Here is a 21,563-nt window from a genome sequence, read left to right on the forward strand (position 1 = left end):
CACACCTGTTGAAACACCTGATTAACGACTGACATTCAAGTTCAGCTTCCCTTGTAGTTGATGAGAAGCCGCTTGTCTTTCAGGAGAAAGCTTGTCTTTCAGGAGAAAGACAAACAGAGGAGGAGCTGAGATTAACACAAATGGAACTGAGATCTGCACAGGAGGAGCTGAGATCCTTCAAACAAAGGTGTCACGGAAGCAGGACACACTGAAAACATGACCAACCCTGTGAATAAAAGCAGGCTTCAGGAAATGTACCACCACCTGAGGGTCAACAAGTTGCCCAAAGTCACGGACCTACTGGCAGATAAAGGAGAGGATCCACAGATGTTCCAGGAGCTGATCCAGGTACTTACATTTCCTAATAAAGTGACTCTGAAGGTGGATTGATTTTACTGTGTTGTTTTATCTTCTTAAGGTAAACTCTGATATGCTTCACGCCTAGTTTGTTAAAGGAATAGGCCATACGTTCTTACCTGAGCTTAGACGAGTTGATGTGTACCTGTCTTGTCTTTGAGCGTGCGCTCAGTCACGCAAATGTTGTTAGGATTTAGCCCCTCCGGGCAAAGGTGTACAGTGGGGAAAAAAGTATTTGGTCAGTTCCCCATAGACTCTCTATTGAATTTCCCCACTGTAGCTCCAAGTCTAGTTATCTAGCTAACAAAATTAAACATTTGGATTTTCTCAGCGGATAAAAAGGAGAACTATATTGTAAGGCGTAAAAATACCTTCGACGTCTGCACAGTAATATCAGTACAGTACAGTAGTTCCCCTTTTTATTTTTAGAAAATGGACATGTTTAATTTTGTGCAACTAGACTTGGATCATGTAAAGGCTCATGTAACTGTATTTAAATAAGGAAAATGTGGAACAGCTTGGTCGCTTCCAACTTAACCCCCGTTTGGGACTATACCTTTGCTTGGAGAGACTAAATGCTAACAACATCTTTGGTCAATAATGGAAAGCTCCAGAGCTGGAGCCGAGACAGATCTACCGTGAAAAGCGAATCCACCGTGATAGTGCGCCCTCTGCTGGTAAAGACTTAGTTTACATGTACTATTATTTGGGCTATTTTTTTTTTTTTTTAATTAAAACTATGTTTTACAATATTTCATTGTATTTTGTAGGACAGTGCCTACATTTGTTCGATAAGGGACAGTATCAATAAGAGACAATATTTTGGAACAAAATATTTTTTTTTAACAGGCCATTGCTGTAATCAGTAAAGAAAAGGAGATAAATCATTGGGTTATTAATGTAATGTTAGCTTGCAGATGCAATAACAAAAAAAAACAAAAAAACATTTGTACCTTAAGGGTCTTCCCTGTTTCCTAAATTCAGCAGCATGTTTCTGTTAAATTTTTCACAACTTCTTTTAGGGGGAGGGAAATGAAGCAATTTGTATGTTGTGTGTTAGCTTTATCAAACAACAGAAGCATCTACGATTTCAAAATTGGTTCATAAGAAATCAAAAAATGAAATAACTTTGACAAGGCTAACTTCAGTCACTTCAGCCAATAGCCACTAAACTTTTGCAGACTTTATGTAGCAAGTTTGTTGCCGAATACATTCTACACACACGTAATGGATCGTATAGGCTAGTGTCAGAAGGTATAGACTCGGCTCCAGAAGGGAGAGGCAGGAGACTGAAATGAAGCCTAGGCGTCAACCTGGGAGACGATTTTCAGTATCACATACCTCCAGCCAATGACCGCTTCCGAGAGGCCACACCTCCACCTCAGCCTCAGTGTAAGAGCCGCACCTCCATAGCAGCCAATCATCGCCCTCGGTCCCGCTTTTAAGCCCCAGCAATCATGGTTCGTTCGCTTCCCAACTCCGCTGCGACCCGCCTCCACCCCATCTCCGCCTCCCTCTTCCTTCCACCGCTTCTCCTGCTGCAGCTTCACGGGTCTCCTATACCACCACCAGTGTCCAGGCTCCGGGGAAGACATCCCTAACTACAGGCTGTTTATCCACACTGACTTTCATACATCGACGTTACCGCCAGGGTCTGATCGCCAAAACTAATATACAGGTCAATAAATGTTCCTAATCGCTGCTTTTGTCTGTTTGAGTCTCTCCAGGTTGAAATTTTGTTGGCTTTTCTTGGTACCATATATTGCAATAAGAAAATGACATAGAGTTGCAGTGCACAATATTTACAGTGAAAAGAAACCAAATTAATAAATGAGGGCCATTCAATATATAAGATCAATGAGCTCAATGTGTTATACACAACCGTAAGTGGAAGCAGTATCACAAATACAGTCTGCATTGTCAACGCCACGTAAATCAACCAAATCAAACCCAACCCCGCCCAAAGTTCCATGCAGAACCCCATGCCTGAGGTTCTGTTAGTATTGTCCAGGGAAATTAAGTGAAAGTTTGTGGGGGGAAGGTTTGTGTGTGTGTGTGTGTGTGTGTGTGTGTGTGTGTGTGTGTGTGTGTGTGTGTGTGTGTGTGTGTGTGTGTGTGTGTGTGTGTGTGTGTGTGTGTGGTGGGCAAGGGGTGAGAGTGGGGTGAGAGGTTTGCGGCTGCAGAGCGCCCCCTACTGGCCTGGCAGGAGTGAGTGATGCTTCAGCACAACGTGCCAGTCTTTAGGTTCATTAGGCTCGGCCTCCTACATAGCTCGCCATCAGAGCTGGGGAACCTGGCCTGTAGAACAGCACCAAAGTCCCAGTAAATCAAAATGTACATTATTATTATCATTCTTAGCTTCAGTGTGCACAACTCATAATTAAATAGCACTAATTGCACTACATTAGTTCCAACTCTGACACTAAACATATTTACATCTTATCATGTATATTCACAACATATTAAATAATATATATGCGCTGCATTATTTATCAAGCAAAACATTGTTTACAAACCATGGTTTACGTGCTCAAAGCGTGACGCACAATCACTTAGAACTACAAACAGAAAGCAACAGGCAATAAGCTTCCATAACCACAACCATGGGCAATTGACTTTAACTTATTGTATTTCACCGTGTTCACTCTGCTTTCTGTCGGCGCCAGGACCGCAAGACTCTTAAAATATCAAACATGTTTGAAAGCCTGGCCAATTCTCCTTGATTAAAACGCACCACGCGATTGTCGTGATCGACCTTTATTGAAATCTCAATTAGATTAAAATTCAATTAATTGCCCAGCCCTAAGCTCAACTATAGTGTGCTGACTTCATAAGTCATAGATCAGGCAAGGCAAGGGGGCAAAGATGGCGCAGATGCTGGAGTGGGTCATCTCATTAGCGGAAGCTCAGGGGTTCAAATCCCTGCTCCTGAAGGTGCCCATTGTTGTTGTGTCCTTGGGCAAGAAACTTCATCCACCTTGCCTCCAGTATCAGCATACATTGGTGTATATATAAATTGAGACAATTCACCATTTACCATATTCCATAGGGCACCTTTCAAGAAGCTGTATCTACGACAAGTCGGCCGTCTATGAACCAAACATTAAGAGGGAAAAGGTCCAAAAAAGAACATCCTCATAAGGTATTTCAATGCACACACACCACACTACAATAGTGCTATTCTCCAGACTAATTCTCCAGAACAAATACCTCGATGAAGTCAATCCAAATTTCATACAATAAAATAATTATTATAATTATTATTATGACCATTTGATAAATGATGAGCTTAAAGGCCAGTGCACTTTAAGCTCATCATTTATCAAATGGTCATCTCAATAGCATTAATTTACAGAAAACATTAAAAAAATAACTATGCTATTACTCATAAAAGATACAGATACAGAATAGATACATAATAGAATATACAGATTCTAAAGATGGTCTTCCTTCTCTGCAATAAAAAGGTATGTATGACTTCAAGGTATTTACAGTGGGAACTTGATGTTTACATACACTTTATAAACATATATATATTTTTTTTTAGGTCAATTAGAATTTATATTAAAAAAAAAAAACTCTTCCTCACCCTCCGCGGGCGGTCTCTTTCTCCTCCTGCTCGGGTCCTCTACCGTCGGCCTGGGAGCTTGAGGGTTCTGCGCAGTATCTTTGCTGTTCCTAGAACTGCACTTTTCTGAACCGAGATGTCTGATGTATTTCCTGGGATCTGCTGGAGCCACTCCTCCAGTTTGGGGGTCACTGCCCCGAGTGCCCCAACGACCACGGGCACCACTGATGCTTCACCCTCCAGGTTTTCTCCAGCTCTTCTCTGAGCCCCTGGTGTTTCTCTAGTTTCTCATGTTCCTTTTTCCTGATGTTGAAGTCGCTTGGTATTGCTATGTCGATCACAACGGCTCCTCTGCTCTTTGTCACCACCACAATGTCCGGTTGGTTCATTACCATCTGTCTGTCTGTATCTGGAAGTCCCACAGGATCTTGGCTCGGTCATTCTCGACCACCTTTGGAGGTGTTTCCCACTTTGACCTTGGGGTTTCCAGCCCATACTCTGCACAGATGTTCCTGTACACTATACCAGCCACTTGGTTATGGCTCCATGTAAGCTTTCCCTGCAGCATCTTACACCCTGCAGTTATGTTCTTACACCTGCAGCATCTTACACCCTGCAGTTATGTTCTTACACCTGCAGCATCTTACACCCTGCAGTTATGTAAAGCTGGATTGTCTCATTGGCCTCTTTGCACAGTCTACACCTGGGCTCTTGTCTGGTGTGGTAGATCTGGGCCTCTATTGCTCTGGTGCTCGAGGCTCCTGTGCAGCCATGATGAGCCTCTGTGCTGTCCTTTAGTCCTGCTCTGTCTAGCCATTGGTAGGATTTCTGTATATCCATCACTTCAGTTATGTTTGGGTGGTACCTGCCGTGTAGGGGCCACTTCAGTTATGTTTGGGTGGTACCTGCCGTGTAGGGGCTTCAGTTATGTTTGGGTGGTACATGCCGTGTAGGGGCTTGTCCTCCCATGCCGGGACCTCCAGCACCTCATCTTCTGTTCCCCATTGTCTGAGACATTCACTGAGCACGTCATCTGTCGGAGCCTTGTCCTTGATGTACTTATGGATCTTGGATGTTTCATCCTGGATAGTGGCTCTCACACTCACTAGTCCTCGGCCTCCTTCCTTACGGCGAGCGTACAGTCTCAGGGTGCTGGATTTGGGGTGGACCCTCCTTCCTTACGGCGAGCGTACAGTCTCAGGGTGCTGGATTTGGGGTGAACCCTCCGTGCATGGTTAGGAGCTTTCGCGTCTTAACATCTGTGGTCTGTATCTCATCCTTTGGCAGCTTATTATTCCTGCAGGGGATCTGATTACTGGTAGGGCGTAGCTGTTTATTGCCCGGGACTTGTTCTTGCCATTGAGTTGCTTCTTAGGACCTGCCTTACTCGTTGGAGGTATTTGGCCGTAGCCGCTTTCCTTGTCACCTCTTCGAGGTTGCCATTTGCTTGTGGGATTCACGAGGTACTTGTAACTGTCCTCAATGTCTGCTATGTCTATATATATATATGTCTGTTCTATTATTGATTGTCCTATTTCAACAAAAAAATATTTTAATTTTGTCCTTATATTCTACTTCATGAACCTAAAAGTTTGCAGTTTCTTTCCAAAAGGTTCAGCACAAAAGAAAATGTCTCTAAAAAGTGAGTTTTCAATCCCGGGATTTTCAGAAATGGCTGAAGATCCCGGTTATCAGCTGTCGGGCTTTTCACATAAATATGAAACTGTGGATTTGGTCAATGAAATGTGCAATCAGTAATCACATGCTTTAAATGTAAGTGTTTTTTGTGGGATAAGTATTAAAAATTAATATAATTATTAGAAAAAAATGAACTGCGATTAATTGCATTAATCACATTTCACAAGTACGATTAATCTTAGGCCTATAATGCACTAAACATCTAAAACAAGCAATATGATGTATGCAAATCTTCTACAAGGCAAATGTTTCTCAAACCAGAACATTCATCATTATCCATAACGCCATGACCAAACCTACTTAGAGCCGCGGCCGTCACAACATTAGCATATTATGACGAGGTTTGCCAAATCGGTTTACACAAAGAGGAAGTTGACCAGCCCACAAACTGTCCATGTGCTGTAGAATAGCAATAGTTTTTCACAGTCTATGGCACTGTCACACCAGTTCAACCCCAAACTAAGTAATATACTCTTGTCAATGTATGACACGGATAAACACGTTGGGTAAACACAACACTTTACCCAATGTGGTGTGGGCAGTCACTGTTGTACACGGCGAGTTTACGGTTGCCATGGGGACAGCGCTCCGTGCTGTTTTCGTGCGCTCCGCGCACTTAGGTCCAGTGCGCTTTGCGTTGTGATTACAATAGGCCCTTGCGACGGCAGGCCGCTCGGGCCTAATTAAAGCCGCAAGCGGCATCGAACGGCCCTCGCGGGCTGTGCCTCCTTTAGTGCCTCTACTACCCTACCAAGGGCGCCAGACTGCATTTTATTGCCCTGATGTGCCATTAATCTTTTTGGTCAGTAAACATCAAAATTACATTTTTAGCCTCTCCATGTGAATAATGGCTCCAGCCTGCAAAGTAATAATCTTTTTAATTTCACAAGTAGCATCAGACGACCCTAATGCTGCGTCCACACCAAACGCGTTTTGGGCGTCAAAAACGCGCCTAAAGCCCGTAGTTGGACGCTTGTTCTTACTAAAGTCAGATGCTTGTCACAAATGTCACCAAGCGTCAGACGCTCTGGCGTCAGCTCAGAGTCTGTTCATCTTGGAAGTAGCTGTTGCCTGAAATATACTGTACCTGCTACAGCTCATTGTTGATTAAAAGTTGGTAATAAACCACAAATGTGTGAAGGCTCAATGTGTGATCGTCATAAAGCTGCTCTGTGTCGTTAGTGCTTAATGCTTGTTTACATGGGAGAAAACCGGAGCTCAATGCGAGCTAACTGAGCTAACTGAGCTAGCTGAGCTAACTGAGCTAACTGAGCTAACTGAGCTAACAAGCTGTGGTTTCTCCCGGAGCTCATTGTAGATGATGTGAGTAACAAACTACAACATCAGCCCAGCTCAGTGTGTGATCATTGTTCTTTATTGACTTTATTTGTGCATATTTCTCGTTTTCATGTGAGGACCGGAGGTTTAGCTTAGCATTAGCTTTCTCCGGTGCTAATGCTACAACAGGCTCCTCGAGGCTCAAACACATTCAGCGCAGATTCAGCCTCTGAAATAAGTTTTCTTTAGATGAAGAAGCACTGATGTGTCTTTGTAAAAGTCCCAGAGCTGCTGTAGCTCCAGTTCACCATGAAGCTAAACCTCCGTGACTCGTGACTTGTTTACATCTGTGGGGCCGGCAGAGCACCTGCCCCGGTGGCTCAGGTGCAACATCACTATGGGGCGAAAGCTCATGATTTTGACATTTCCTAACTCGAGGGTCGGCTGCGCTCGACGCCCTGGAGGCGTCAAAAGCTTCAAAACACGCCGCACAGGAGGCGCGTGAGGCGCTGCGGGACCTCCTGACGCCCCCTCGAGGCGCGTCCTCCATGTATTTTCAATGTGAACCTGACGATTTGGAGGCGCCGGCCGCGTTTTGGTGTGGACGCAGCATAACGGGCCGTACTTCCATGACCACTGTCCACACGTACACTACAGGGGGCGTACAAAATACGATATGGGTCGATTTTTTGATCGGGACGCCAAACAACTATTTTTGTGCCGAATTTCATCCATTTCCGAGAAACACATTTTTTTCCCATAATGTATTTTTTCTTCTGCACCTGGAGGGGGCGCTATAGCGCCCAATGTCACTTTTTCACATTTGTTGTGTCCAGGGGTGAAAGGTCAATAAAATGTATTTTTTCGATTTTCTATTTGAGTTTGTTGTTTGTGAATGGGAGTGATTTGTAGTTTACGATAAGTCGCAAAATTGTTCGTAAAGATTGTGGCTTCGCCGCAAACAAACCGTAAAACATAAACAATTTTTTTTTATAACTTTTGATGCCCCACATCTCGAGATGAGCTGGAGCAATTTTGAGCTCATTTGGTGTCGCTCTATGACAAAGTTTACGTTGGCCCCTCCCCCATTGGCGCAATGTATTTTCACATTTTTTTTCTCAATATGAAACACACATTTAAATTTATTTTTCACCGGACCTGAATTTAGGGCAAAGTTTGGTGAGTTTTCAAATAATATTCGAAGTTTTGTGTGCTCCGCGGACTTTGGGGCGCTAAAACAGTGCAACAGAGGCGCATTCACCATCCAACTTTACCCCACAGAATAAGCATAAAAACACTCACTGTGCACTCGATCTCCTGGTGATCAGTTGTAGAAGTTGCTGCTCTTTTACCAAATCATTCTCACGCATCTGATCAATCATTAGCTCCATTTGGCAAAACTTCTTTTGTATAATCCAAAACAAAAGTCGTAAATAAGCCTTAACACTTATCTATGGTGTAGCCACTGCAACCACACGTTGTTGTTTTGGTAAGAGCTAGGCAGCGTGGGAGATGCATTCAGGGGTGTAAGAAGTGCAGGAAAGGCAAGCTTTTTTTCACAAACACTCCAATACTCCAGTCCACTTTTTCAACCAACAGGACTTGCACTGTGCAGCTGTGAGAAAGGCGCCAGAGGTTTCCAGAGAACTTGTCTCTGAGTGCTACTGGTTAGGCTATCTGATGGCTCTGAACGACCCTCCTATTCAGCCTGATTGGAACAATCACCGCCCAGGAATGGACCCATGGAACATTCTTCCCCGTGAAATAACAGAGATTATTTCCGAAAGGTACTTTTATAAAGTACAATATGTGTTAATAACTTCAATGCTTTGTTCTTGAGTGATAATTGGTCCAATTTTGTAACTCAAACTGCAATGTTAACAGATTTTGCAACGCTCTGTAAATATATTGTAACATGACATGCATACCCTATAGATCAGGAGTCCCCAACTAAATCAGCTCGAGGTCCACAAAGTTTTCTTTCGTTTCTTTCGACATATGTCCAGTGTCCGGACATATGCAGTGATCGCTCTTGAAAATGTCAAAACATGAACACAGCAGAACTGATAAATGACTCAAAAAAGTTGCCATCTTATTTCAGTGTTATTCAAATTGTTTAGATAATTTTTAATTCAGCCTTAGAAATTAAGTATATTGTGAGGATGAAAAGGCTTTGGGGTCCGGACTAAAAGGTCCGGATGTGGACCCAGGTCTGGCAGTTGGGGACCCCTGTTATAGATGCTTATTCTTAGAAAAAGAATTTGGGGAATTTTGTGTAAATAAATGCATGAAAATTTACTATCTGGATGCAAGTTCTCCCAGCCTTGTGTCCCAGAGCAGTGACTGGTCTATTGAGCGGCCCATAGACTTCAGACGCTCCACTGAATATCCAAGGTGAGTCACTCTGTAGACATGCCATATATACAGCATGGATTCTATGGACTGAATCGTATGGAATCAGTCAATCAATTACTTTTAAAGGACTCAAATCAAAAAGAAATTGTTATAATTTTGGGGGATTTCATAAGATTTTATTTTCATTTAAAAAATAAACAATAAAAAATAGAGAAACCTTTAAATGATAAACATGATGAATAGAAATTGTTATCCAATAAAATGTATTTTATTCCCATAAAATAAAATAAAAATAAAAAATACATTTAAAAAAATCCTTAAACGTTAATAGTTGCATTTTATAGTAAGTTTTATTTTTATAGTTTTATAGTTAATTTTATAGTAATCAGTAAGTTTTTGTTTCGTTTTCTATTTTTTTTAATTTTGCCTTGTTTTTCTCTTGCATTTGACTCAAGTTTTGCATTTGACTCATGAATTGTTGCTTTTGGTGAAAAGCTGATAGGGAGGCGGGCCTTAGAATAGTGCTTTCTCATTGGCTGAAAGTAGTTTTGAATGACAGAGAGAGAAACACTTCAAGGTGGGTTAAAAATAAAGTGCACACAAGACGCCTGCTACATTTCCCTTTGTGTTTTTGTGGACTTTATGGTCCAAAAGGACTTTGTGGGAGCTTTATGTAGCTAGATCATTACAACTTGTGCATTACTAATATGTAAGGTCAGTTATTCTTTATCAACATTTCCTAAACTAAAACATAAACACTTGGCCACTCCAGCAGTGGCCAATTTTATTTTATTAGGCCACTTTAGGTATTTCTATCATAGTTTCCAATCCTTGATTAGTTGCCGTGTGTGTTAGCATGCTCCCGTAGCACTAGCATGCTGTTGCTAGCTGCACCATTGTGCGTGGCTATCAAAAATACGTTTGCGGAGGTTAAAACTAACTTAGCGATTAAATTCCCCAGGGTCCTCTCTTCAAAATGAGGTAGGCTACAGCATGACCACATTGTTAAGTGTAGTATGGCATTGAGAGCCAAAGCTGGTATCATTATCTGAGTAGCCAATACCCGATAGCGTACCAACATAACCTGTTGTAATGATCTAGCCACATAAAGCTCCCACAAAGTCCTTTTGGAGCACATACTTATCATAAAGTCCTCAAAAAACATAAAGGGAAACGTAGCAGGTGTCTTGTGTGCACTTTATTACCCATCTTCAAGTGTCTCACTCAAAACTACTTACAGCCACCTTTCAGCCAATGAGAAAGCACTATTCTTATCAGCTTTTCACCAAAAGCAAAAATTCATGAGTCAAATTCAAAACTTTGACTAAATGCAAGAAGAAGAAAAAAAAATGAGGCAAAAGAAGGGAAATAACAAGACAGATTTTTAATAACTATAGAATGTTACTATTAACGTTCAAATTAAAACTTTTTTTTTTAGAATGTAAGCAATGTTATTTTTTTCCAAGGAAACTGCAAATTCCTGATGATGGATTGGCTCAAAGCGGTGCATCTGTGAGCAGTGACTGGTCTATTGAGCGGCCCATAGACTTCAGAAACCCTTCCATAAATAACAGGTGAATTAAATACAAAATAAATAAATAAATATAATTTAATTATTATTATTAATTGTTATATTAAACAGAGGAAGATTTGTCTAATCTCAATATGTTTTAAAGGTCCTATATCATGCTATTTTAGCCATTCCAAAGTTAAGTATAGGCATGTATATGATATATTGTACCTCTACCATTATGGAGCACTCATTTTTGTGATAAATATAAGTGTTTTCTGGAGGTATTTTTCAAACCCGGAAGACAAAACGCTTCGATTCAGTTAGCCCCGCCCCCTCTCTCCACACATACTTTACCGTAATATAAATAAACAACAATAAGTGAAGTTACTTCACGATGCAGTTATACGGAGTTGACATCTGCAACACAGCTTCATAAATGGCTAACACACATGCTAATATGCTAACACACATGCTAATATGCTAACACACAAGCTAATATGCTAACACACATGCTAATATGCTAACACACATGCTAACCCGCGTTTGGACTGACTCACCACTCTGCTCCATCGCTGTTTACATTATGGGACTTGCGTTGGTTATAAAAGTTAATCCACTTTGATTCTGGTGAAGGTTCACCAAACATCCATCAGAGACAGTCACAGAAAAACAATATTTTGGTGAAAGTCGCTGAATCCCGGAGAAAAAAACAACTTCGAGTGGCCTCTTCTTGAAAAAAGTTGAACAAACTCCTGTCCTTGTAGCCAAACGCGCTTCTTTTTCTCCGTGACGTGATCGTTAGGTAAGAATAAAGAACAGGTGTGTCCAGTTATAACGAGCTCCATCTTCAGCTGCAGCGCAAACATGACTGATCTGTTCAGACGCTCAGGTTTGTTTTGGCCACAGCTGACCTGGAAGCACCTCGGGCACATCCTTTTTTTTTTTTTTTTTTGTCTTTCATCTCTCTTAGAAATAATGAAAAAGCTGTTTTACAAATTAAAATCAGGCCGTAAGACATTACATTACAGACGTCGAGCACTTCCGTTCCACTGTGACGACACAACTGAGCACTCAGTCGTTCACCAGGAGAGGGCGGAGCCTCAGAGAGCAGGAGGGCGGAGCCTCAGAGAGCAGGATTCAGGAGGATTACTGAGAGCTGCGTGAATGAAGCCACAAACCACTCTGGGGGTGTTTTTGATAAGGAAATAGCAAAACAACATGGCTAAAAGCTCCAAAAAGTCGATTTTGCAGGATATAGGACCATTAACTCTGCATTTACAATTGTGCTTGAATTCCCAAATATTAGACGCTCCACAGTGGAACAGAAAAGAGAAACAGAGAAGACTCAACAGTCATCAAACTATTCTGATGTCACACTTCAGGTAATTAGTATCTGTTTTTTTGTCCTGTAGCAAATAAAACGCTGACTGGACATCAGTTTACCAAACGTTTGTATCTGTCTGTCTCAGCGGGTGGAGGAGGGCATTTTGAAGTCTGTCAGAGAGCAGTTGCAGAGGTTCGACAGGCTCCTGACCTCCGACCACCCACAAATTACTCCAGAAGCCCCAGGGAAAACCTCAGAGAGAGAGCAGGAGGCTGTGCTCAACATCACACTGGACTTCCTGAGAAGGATCAATGAGCCTTTGGCAAACTTCCTCCAGAAGGGTGAGAACTTTGTCTAAATCTGCTTTTTATGCTCTTACTTGTGTTTATTTTAATTTTTATCCAGAGACGGCTGTTCCAGTTTGTTGCTATAATCTAAAGTCTCACCTACTGAAGAAGTTCAGCCATCTGTGTGAGGGCGTGGCAAAAGCAGGAAGCTCCGCCTCTCTGCAGCAGATCTACACTGAGCTCTACATGACAGAGGGCGGGGCCTCAGAGGTGAACGAGGAACATGAGGTCAGACTCATCGAGGCATCAAGGAGACCAGCTGAGCGCATTATAGCCTGTGAAGACATCTTTAAACAGTCTGAACAGCCAATCAGGACGGTGCTGACTGTGGGCGTGGCCGGCGTGGGGAAAACTGTGCTGACTCAGAAGTTCAGTCTGGACTGGGCTGAAGGAAAATCCAACCAGGACGTCCAGCTGCTGCTCCCCTTCACCTTCAGAGCACTCAATGTACTGAAGGACAGGAGCTTCAGCCTGGAGGAGCTGCTGCACCACTTCTTTAGAGGAACAAAAGGAGTGAGCAGCTTTGAAGACCTGGAGCTGCTCTTCATCTTGGACGGTCTGGACGAGTGCAGACTTCCTCTGGACTTCAGACGGACCCGGGTCCTGACTGATCCCACAGAGAGCGCCTCAGTGGAGCAGCTGCTGGTGAACCTCATCAGGGGGAACCTGCTTCCCTCCGCTCGCCTCTGGATAACCACACGCCCCGCGGCGGCCAATCAGATCCCTGCTGAGTGCGTCTCCATGGTGACAGAGGTGCGAGGGTTCAGCGACCCACAGAAGGAGCAGTACTTCAGGAAGAGTTTCACAGACGAGGAACAGGCCAACAAAGTCATCTCCCACATCAAGAAAATCCACAGCCTCCACATCATGTGCCAGATCCCCATCTTCTCCTGGATCCTGTCCACAGTCCTGGAGCATCTGCTGAAGTCTAAGATCACTGACCATCTGCCCACCAGCCTCACCCAGATGTACATCCACTTCCTGGTGGTTCAGGCCAAAGTCAAGAACATCAAGTATCATGAGGGAACAGGAGCAGACCTTCACTGGACTGAGGAGACCAAGGAGATGGTGAACTCTCTGGGAAAACTGGCCTTTGAGCAGCTGCAGAAAGGAAACCTGATCCTCTACGAGTCAGACCTGAGCGAGTGTGGGCTGGACGCTGCAGAGATCGCTCGTTACTCCGGAGTCTTCACTCAGGTCTTTAGAGAAGAACAAGGCCTGTACCAGGACAAGGTCTACTGCTTCATCCATTTGAGCGTGCAGGAGTTTCTGGCTGCTCTTCACGTCCATCAGATCTTTTTCAGCTCTCGGGAGAACCTGCTGTCACCACCACACTCCTCTCAGAGCCCTGAGGTCTTCTACCGTTCTGCTGTGGACAAGGCCTTAGAGAGTCCAAATGGACACCTGGACCTGTTCCTGCGCTTCCTCCTGGGGCTCTCTCTGCCGACCAATCAGAACCTGCTAAAGGGTCTGCTGACTCAGACAGGACATGACTCAACCAATCAGGAGACAGTAAAGTACATCAAAGAGAAGTTGAATGAAAAGGGCTTGTCTGCAGAGAGGAGCCTGAACCTGCTCCACTGTCTGAATGAACTAAACGACCACAGTCTGGAGGAGGAGATACAGAAAGTCATGAAAGGAGGAGTCTATGACAATCACATGACTCCTGCTCAGTGGTCTGCCCTGGCCTTTCTCTTACTGTCCTCAAACTCAAACCTGGAGGAGTTTCACCTAATTAAGTACTATCCTTCAGATGAATCTCTGCAGAAGCTGCTGCCAGTGGTGAAAGCCTCCAAAAAAGCCAAGTGAGTTTATTTTATTCAATGCATAGAAAGTTAATAATATAAGCAGTGGTTCCCAACCCTTTTCCTGCTATGGAACAGTACCAGACCTGATGTTATTCTGTGACCCAGTGGGAGGGAGGGATCGCACTTAGGAAAACATAATTATAATTTATGTGTTATGGGTCACATTTCTAAAGCATGGAGAGCAGCACTCTGCCATAGCAGCCCATTACAGCAGGACCATCTGTATATTCACTGCTCACTTCACATTGGGATAAATACAACAGTTACTGTAGTTCGGTGAGAGTTTAAAAGATAAATAAAAGTTTTGAAACTGCGGTGCGATGAGCTCAAGCTAAGGCGAGAATGTGAAGGGGAGGGAACAGGCGCTCTTGCTGGTGCCAGTCCAGTAAAAGCTGGAAGCTGCAATGAAACTATTATATGTAAAAGGTGAGAGGGGTCTTTCAGGTCGAGCCCATGCGTCCTGGCAGCGAGTATATTTTTCCTAGGATCGTTGGTAGATCAACCAGCCACAAGTCATGAGAGTGAAAGGTCACATATGTATCAACCAATCAGCTTAAACCTGACCCTGCCCGAGCCACTAACCTTAAGGATAGTGGGCTGGTGCCTAATCTTAAGTTAGTCTCTGATTGGATGATGAATGTCCACCGTTTACCAACTATTCTAGGAAAAATATTTTTGCGTCCTGGCAATCATTCGGGTTCAGTGGTCCGGTAATGGACAGCCTACAGCCCAGTTCTGGGCTGCAGCCCCAAGATTGGGGACCCCTGATATAAGTCATTCATACCAAATTGTGTTTTCAGTATGTCCTGCTGCAACCTGTCTCAAAGGAGCTGTGGTCCTCTGGCTTCTGCCCTCAGCTCCTCCAGTTTAACATACTTGGATCTCAGTAACAATGACCTCTGGGACTCAGGAGTGGAGCTGCTGTGTGAGGGACTGAAGAGTGGCCCCCAGAGACTGGAAACACTCAGGTTAGACACTCCTATGACTCTGTGCCCATACACACCTAATGAGCAGGCTTTTGTTGCTTATTATATTTCGGAATTAGACACTACATTATAACATATTGGGTGGATTTGTGCATGTTTCTTGTTCTCTACTACAATCAACATTTTCCAAAATGATAGCAAATATGGAGCTTTTTTTTCTCAAGGTCATAAGTCTTTGCATTGGTGTGTGGAGATGCATACAGTGGTCCATTGTTTATCGCGGGGGTTACGTTCTAAAAATAACCCGCAATAAACGAAATCCGCAAAGTAGTCAGTTTTATTTTTTACAATTATTACATATGTTTAAAGGCTGTAAAACCCCTCACCACACACTTGATACACTTCTCTCACTCGTTTGCATGGGTTCTCCCTCATACCTGGTGTCACTGTGTGATTTTCTTTGTCTTATAAGATTTTTAGGTTCACATCACAGACGTGGGGATGGAAACATGAGCTGCTCTCGTCTCCACTGTGAGAGTTTTCAAACTAAGAGACAGTCGTGGCTAAATCAAAGTTTTATCATAGCAGTTTCAGGCTTCATAAGGCGAGTGTTTAGCTGAGGTGAGCGCCACATGCTCCGGTGTTTATTTTCGCAGGAAAAGTGCAGAGAACGTCAACACGGAATCGGACCTGCTCATGCCCGGCCTGTGTGGTGTGTGCTGATGTGTTGACGGTGCACAGAGATCCTGTTTGCAGCTCGAGGAGGTTAACTCTGCGAGTAGCCAATCAGGACGCAGAACACAATGCATGTATGGCGTTCATACGCTGTAAAAAAGCTGCAAAATTGTATGAAAAATAAATCCACGAAACAGCGAGGCCACGAATGGTGAACCGCGTTATCGCGAGGGACCACCGTATTTTAAGAAAGGGTTCACTGTTGGAATGTAGAAGCTGCTTTTAGCACCAGCCATGTTAGCATTACCTTATTTATGTATTAAGGCACTATGACTTTGTATTGTGTATTGTTACGTTTTTGTGGCAAAACAACAGATTATTCCCATTAGTCTCCGCTTTTCAGCTGATGCCTCATAAAACCCCTAACGTCCCCAAAATACGCTGCATGTCACCTACGTAATATCAGGCTTTCGTCTGATCGGTTAATACACTTGTCAAACACGCCCATTCGGAATTTGAAGAAATCAGCCCTGATCCCAGATACACATCTTTGTAAAGGACAAGCACTGATTCTGGTTGGACGGGTTATGTCACTCCAGATATCTGACCTACAGTGCAACTCTGAACAGTCAATACACAGTGACTGACTATAGATTAGACTCGAATGAACACCAAAATGGGTTGTGTTCATTCCAGCCCAGAAAATTTACTGTGTGCAATTTTACAATTTTTCCATTAGAGTTAAATGTAGAGTTCTGGTAATCGCAACGGCAACACCATGAAAAATATGACATGACATGTGTCATTTACTGTTTTCATCAAAACGACCAAATGGAATTTACCGCCAAATTTTGTACATTTGGTCAAACTAAGTTTTTTACTCCCCAGGCAGAGCAAAGGCCATCCTACCTTTGTTCTGCCTGAACCTGTCAGGTCTCAAAGCTAAGCTGGTAGGAGACCATTAGAGCCAAATAGCATTAAATGTGCTGCAATAATGTTAGGCTATTTGATAAAGACGAGCGTCAGCCTCCATCTTACCACCTTCTGTTTACAAAGGCGCGCTCTACTCGTTGAGCTAGGCAGGTGGAATGTTGCTCCACTCCGTTAAAGGACTGACCCAGGGGGAGAGAAGGAAAACCCTTTCGCGATGTACAGTTTATATATCTATTTAAATATTTTGTAATGACAGCAACGTCACCCAAAGATTTAGGTGGGTCCCTTAGTATTTTTAGCTGCTGACATTACAATCTCCCGATCAAGAGTAACAAAAAATATATTTAAAATATGAAATATGAAAAAAGAAAAAAATCACCAAAGTCATTACAAAAATAAAATAAAAAACAACTCATTTTTGCCTATAAACATATACATATTTGCAAACTATGCTGTGTGTCTTTAGGTTGTCTGGATGCCTGGTGTCAGAGGAGGGCGCGGCTTCTCTGGCCACAGCTCTGAGCTCTGTGTCCTTTCATCTAAAAGAGTTAGACCTGAGCTACAACAATCCAGGATCCTCTGCTGAGCGCCTGGACGCTCTACGGGCCCAGCCCCACCACCTCATAGACTCTCTCACGTGAGCATCTTTTTGTTATCTGGTCAGCATAATGGTATCCAGATTTCATAAATATTCAGCACAACATGAATGACCAGTCATTCACGTTGTGAATTAGGTATGAAGTTATTAGGTATGTATTATTCTCTTACTTTTAAACAGAGACACAATATTTTCTTGCATTTTTTGACAATCTTCTCTAGGGTTGTTTCGGTGGAAGATATCGTCCATCATGATGGACGACCAATATCAATATGGAGAGGCACCATCGTGATGCCACGCCCCCTCCTGTCAGAAACATGCACTGACCTTCTGTGGGCCTAGTAAACCTAAAAACATTGCAAGGATTGCACTGCAAACTGCAGGGCTTAATACTCAATTCCGATTTTTTTGAAAAAAAAATTAAAAAGTGTAATTCATATTGCTCTCAAATGTGTCTTTAACGGCGGCTTCACTTGCGCTAACTTCATAACAAGTGCACGTGTAGTTTCCCTGTCCACTCCCGTGCACTTCAATGCAGAATGAATGGTATTTGTATTCACAAGTGATATTTTGTCTGTGGATCTCACCAATTCATTTTCTGGTGGGAGAGGTGTGGTTTACGATCGTTCATAGTTGTTTATTGTGCTGAATGTCTATCATGTGTGTCTGCATGTAGCCATAGCCAATCGTAGCATCGTATCAGATGACGTATGACGTACCCGCTGTAAACTATTAAGAACACGGTCTAAAGCTTGATCAAAACATGTTGGATCCGTAAATAAACTATTTATTTAGCTTCCGTATATCGAATAGCGCGTCATCGTCTTGCTGTCCCTCCTCGTTCTGTGATTGGTCCCAAATCCATGTGAAAAATTCAGCCATGGTCCCCAGACTGTTGTGTGTGCAGTTACAAATGATTCGAGCGCACACAACAACATGGGAATTCCCAGGCTAGGTATTTGTAGCGCATCAATGGCATGCAGGTCGAATAAATACGACCAGGCCGTTCAGACTGAAGTCATTTTGAAAATATCGGCTCTGTGTTTTTTCAGACTGTCATGAAAAGATCAGATACAGGTCTCATATGGGCAAAAAAAATAATCGGAATTGGGTCGTTTCAGCCTGCAGTCTGAACATATGCATGCTAGTTTAAGTAGCCTGCCAGAGACATGATGAATTAGTCTGTGAAAATACCATTAATTCTCTGCACGCACGCCCCAAACCCTCGATATCATCATCCATCACGATGATTCACCCCAAATCCCTCTGCGTTCACAGACATTTTTCAACTCCCCCACCTCCGCCCTCCAGTCAACAGGTGATCGCTCCTCCCCTACCCAAGAAAAATACTGGCGCCTGCCCAGGTGTAATGTGTTATTCCCATGTCTTGATGTTTTTATATATGTGCTTTGTAGTGATGCGCGGGTCGACCCGAAACCCGCGGTCAACCCGCGGGGCCCGCGGATTCGGTCGGGTACCTAAAAATTATGGCAAACTTCGGGTGCGGGTGGGTCGGGTTAAAAAGTGCACTTTTTTTCCCCATGTATTGTTGCCTCACAACATACAGTGCATTCTTATCCATAAATGCCACAAAGTCGGCTGTATTTTGTTGAATGTTTAGTTTCATTAGTATCATTAGCATGTTATGTTTAGATGTCACCTGGCCTATCGCTTCTGTATGACTTTGATCACCGCTACAAATGCAGCACAATAGCTGTGCCCGAGCACCTAATGACACGCATGTGATGAAAGTAATGCATCAACAAGAAGCAAGGTGAAACTAAAATCAAAGAGACTTTAGTCCAAACTCCGTTTACTTTGACAGAAAGAGACATGACGTGGTGGAAGTAAAGCCTCATGATAGTTTCTGCTCCTTGTTTCCTGATAAGTCCATTTGCGATTTCAAAGGTTCCTCAGCGGTGCAGTAAGTAGCAAAACAAAGCATCAAGTGCTAATTCTCCTGTAAACTCGGCGTCACGTGATGCGCTCCCGTTTGAGTGATATCCAGCTGCAGCGTGACTCATGCAGCAGTTTTTTAATGTGCGCGGGTCGGGTCAGGTCGGGAAACTGAGAGGCTTTTCTCCGGGTCGGGTGGGTCGGGTTTAAATTACGGCGGGTCGGGTTGGTGCGGGTCAGAAAAAAAGCCGACCCGCGCATCTCTAGTGCTTTGCCTTAATTTAATTTGATTGTAATTTCGCATGTGTTCTTTTGTAAGGCACATTTAGTTGCCTTATGTATGAAATGCGCGGTATAAATAAAGTTGCCTTGCCTTCACCGTAAACAGCGTCAACTGAAGGGGTCATCGCCCAACCCTAATCTACACACAAGCAACATTATTAAACATTGCAAGAGGCAATATTGACCTAAAAAAACTTGAGAATAGAAACGAGTCATCCATTTACAGTCCAAATTCCTGCCCCTAAGACAATGTCACTCACCAAAACACAGCGTCAAGGCCAAAATGTCTCACACAACCAGTCGGAGTGAATGCAAAACATGAAGAAAACATTTGTCTCCTACATACAGTATTTTCACTTGCATGTCTAGTGAGATTACATCAGCCTATGAGCCAGGTCACTGCCCCTCAGAAAGTCCTTGTCCAAATCTGAGTGCCTAAAAATCCTGGAAATTACTTGAAAAATAAGACACTAGTGCTCATCTGGTATTCAAGTATATCTCAGTTTCCTACAGCATTGAAAAGGGTCCATGTTTGACTGCAAGTGTATAAGTGTTTAGGTTCTTGGTGCAAGCAACATATTATTATTTTTTTTATCTTTAGCTTGGAGCCGGCTGGAAAGAAATGGCTGATCCCAGGACTGAACAAATGTAAGTGAAGTGTTTACACAATAGTAAGTGTACAATGAGTTAACTGTTGTATTTTTTTTGGCCTCAGATTACTGCAAACTGTCTCTGGATTCAAACACAGCCAACAGAAGACTGAAGCTGACAGACAACTACCGCACAGTGACCTTCATGGATAAAGACCAGCAGTACCCTAATCACCAGGACAGATTTTATTCCTTTCCCCAGGTCCGCTGTTCCACTGCTCTGAATGGGCGTTTTTACTGGGAAGTGGGCTATGCTTTGAGAGAGAAGGGATATGTTTGTGTTGCATTGAGTTACATTGGCATGACATCAAAAGAAGATGGTAAAAACAGTGAGTTTGGAGCCAACAAAGAGTCCTGGGCCCTGAAGATCTCCAGGGAAAGTTACAGTGTCAGCCATGATGGGACAGAGTTTAAACTTTCTTACACTCCTCACCATTCCTGCTACCAAACTCAAGTGGCGGTGTATCTGGACTACACAGGCGGGTCTCTGTCCTTTTATGAGATAACTCAAGGCAGAAAGACCCTCCTCCACACTTACCACGCCTCTTTCACTCAGCCTCCTTTTGCTGGATTCACAGTGCATAAAGGCTCTCTGTCTCTGATATAGAAAGTGATCAATAATGCGTTGCTATAAGGCAAAGCAAGTTTATTTGTATGGAATGGAATGTATTGGAATCCATCCACAAACAAGCTTTAAAAATATTAGACAGGAGAACAAGGCAGAGCATCACCACTGTCATGTTCTGGAAAAAATACAATACAATACAATGTTAAATTTTGAAATTGTCTGTCCAGTCTCAGATTGGTGCACAGAATCACGCATAACTCTGCACCTGCTCCTCTTCAGAAATGTGTACAATTAACATCTTAAGTGACAAATAGAACTACACGCTCCTCCTCTAGAGGGCAGTGTAGAGTCCCAATACGCAAAACTTCATTTGTACAATCAGCGCTTTCATATAAAGCTGTCAAAGAATGGAATAATCTCCCAAATGAATTAAAAAATCAAGTTATAGTACTTTTACCGGGGAATTGAAAAAGTGGCTGCTGAGAGGCCAAACCTGCCAGCACTGACAGTCTAATTATTCCATGACAAAATGTAGCTTTTGCGTTTTCATTGTGAACCACTGGGGGCAGCACTGAATTATTTTTAATGTCTTTTAAAATATCTGCAAATAGGAATGGCGATTGGACTTATGCAGAATGAAATTTAGTGTGATTGGTAAAGTGTTATGTGACTGACGATGTGATTGACTGTTAGAAGAATGGTCATGCTGTATAGTGTTAATTATTTTTGATGTAACCAGGGACTACGGATAGAAACGAGCTATTTAGCTATAATCTGATGCAGTACA

At 43.0% G+C, this 21,563-nt stretch overlaps 1 protein-coding gene and 1 long non-coding RNA gene across 2 annotated transcripts; both read left to right on the forward strand.

Moving 5' to 3' along the window:
• Positions 1 to 216: 216 nt before the first annotated feature.
• Positions 217 to 15,897, forward strand: LOC306982727 (NLR family CARD domain-containing protein 3-like; the record flags this gene model as incomplete). Its single annotated transcript, XM_079583190.1, has 5 exons — positions 217 to 348; positions 12,239 to 12,434; positions 12,499 to 14,245; positions 15,049 to 15,216; positions 15,831 to 15,897. The coding sequence occupies 5 exons, from the start codon at positions 217 to 219 to the stop codon at positions 15,895 to 15,897; spliced, it is 2,310 nt and encodes a 769-aa protein (XP_079439316.1).
• A 1,398-nt stretch (positions 15,898 to 17,295) lies between these two features.
• On the forward strand, positions 17,296 to 20,384 carry LOC306982728. Its single transcript, XR_013794224.1, has 3 exons — positions 17,296 to 17,419; positions 20,160 to 20,206; positions 20,274 to 20,384. It is a non-coding gene; the product is annotated as an uncharacterized lncRNA (long non-coding RNA).
• Positions 20,385 to 21,563: the final 1,179 nt, after the last annotated feature.

The sequence above is a fragment of the Gobius niger genome (assembly GCF_951799975.1).
Source record: "Gobius niger genome assembly, contig: SCAFFOLD_100, whole genome shotgun sequence".
Lineage (NCBI taxonomy): Eukaryota > Metazoa > Chordata > Actinopteri > Gobiiformes > Gobiidae > Gobius > Gobius niger.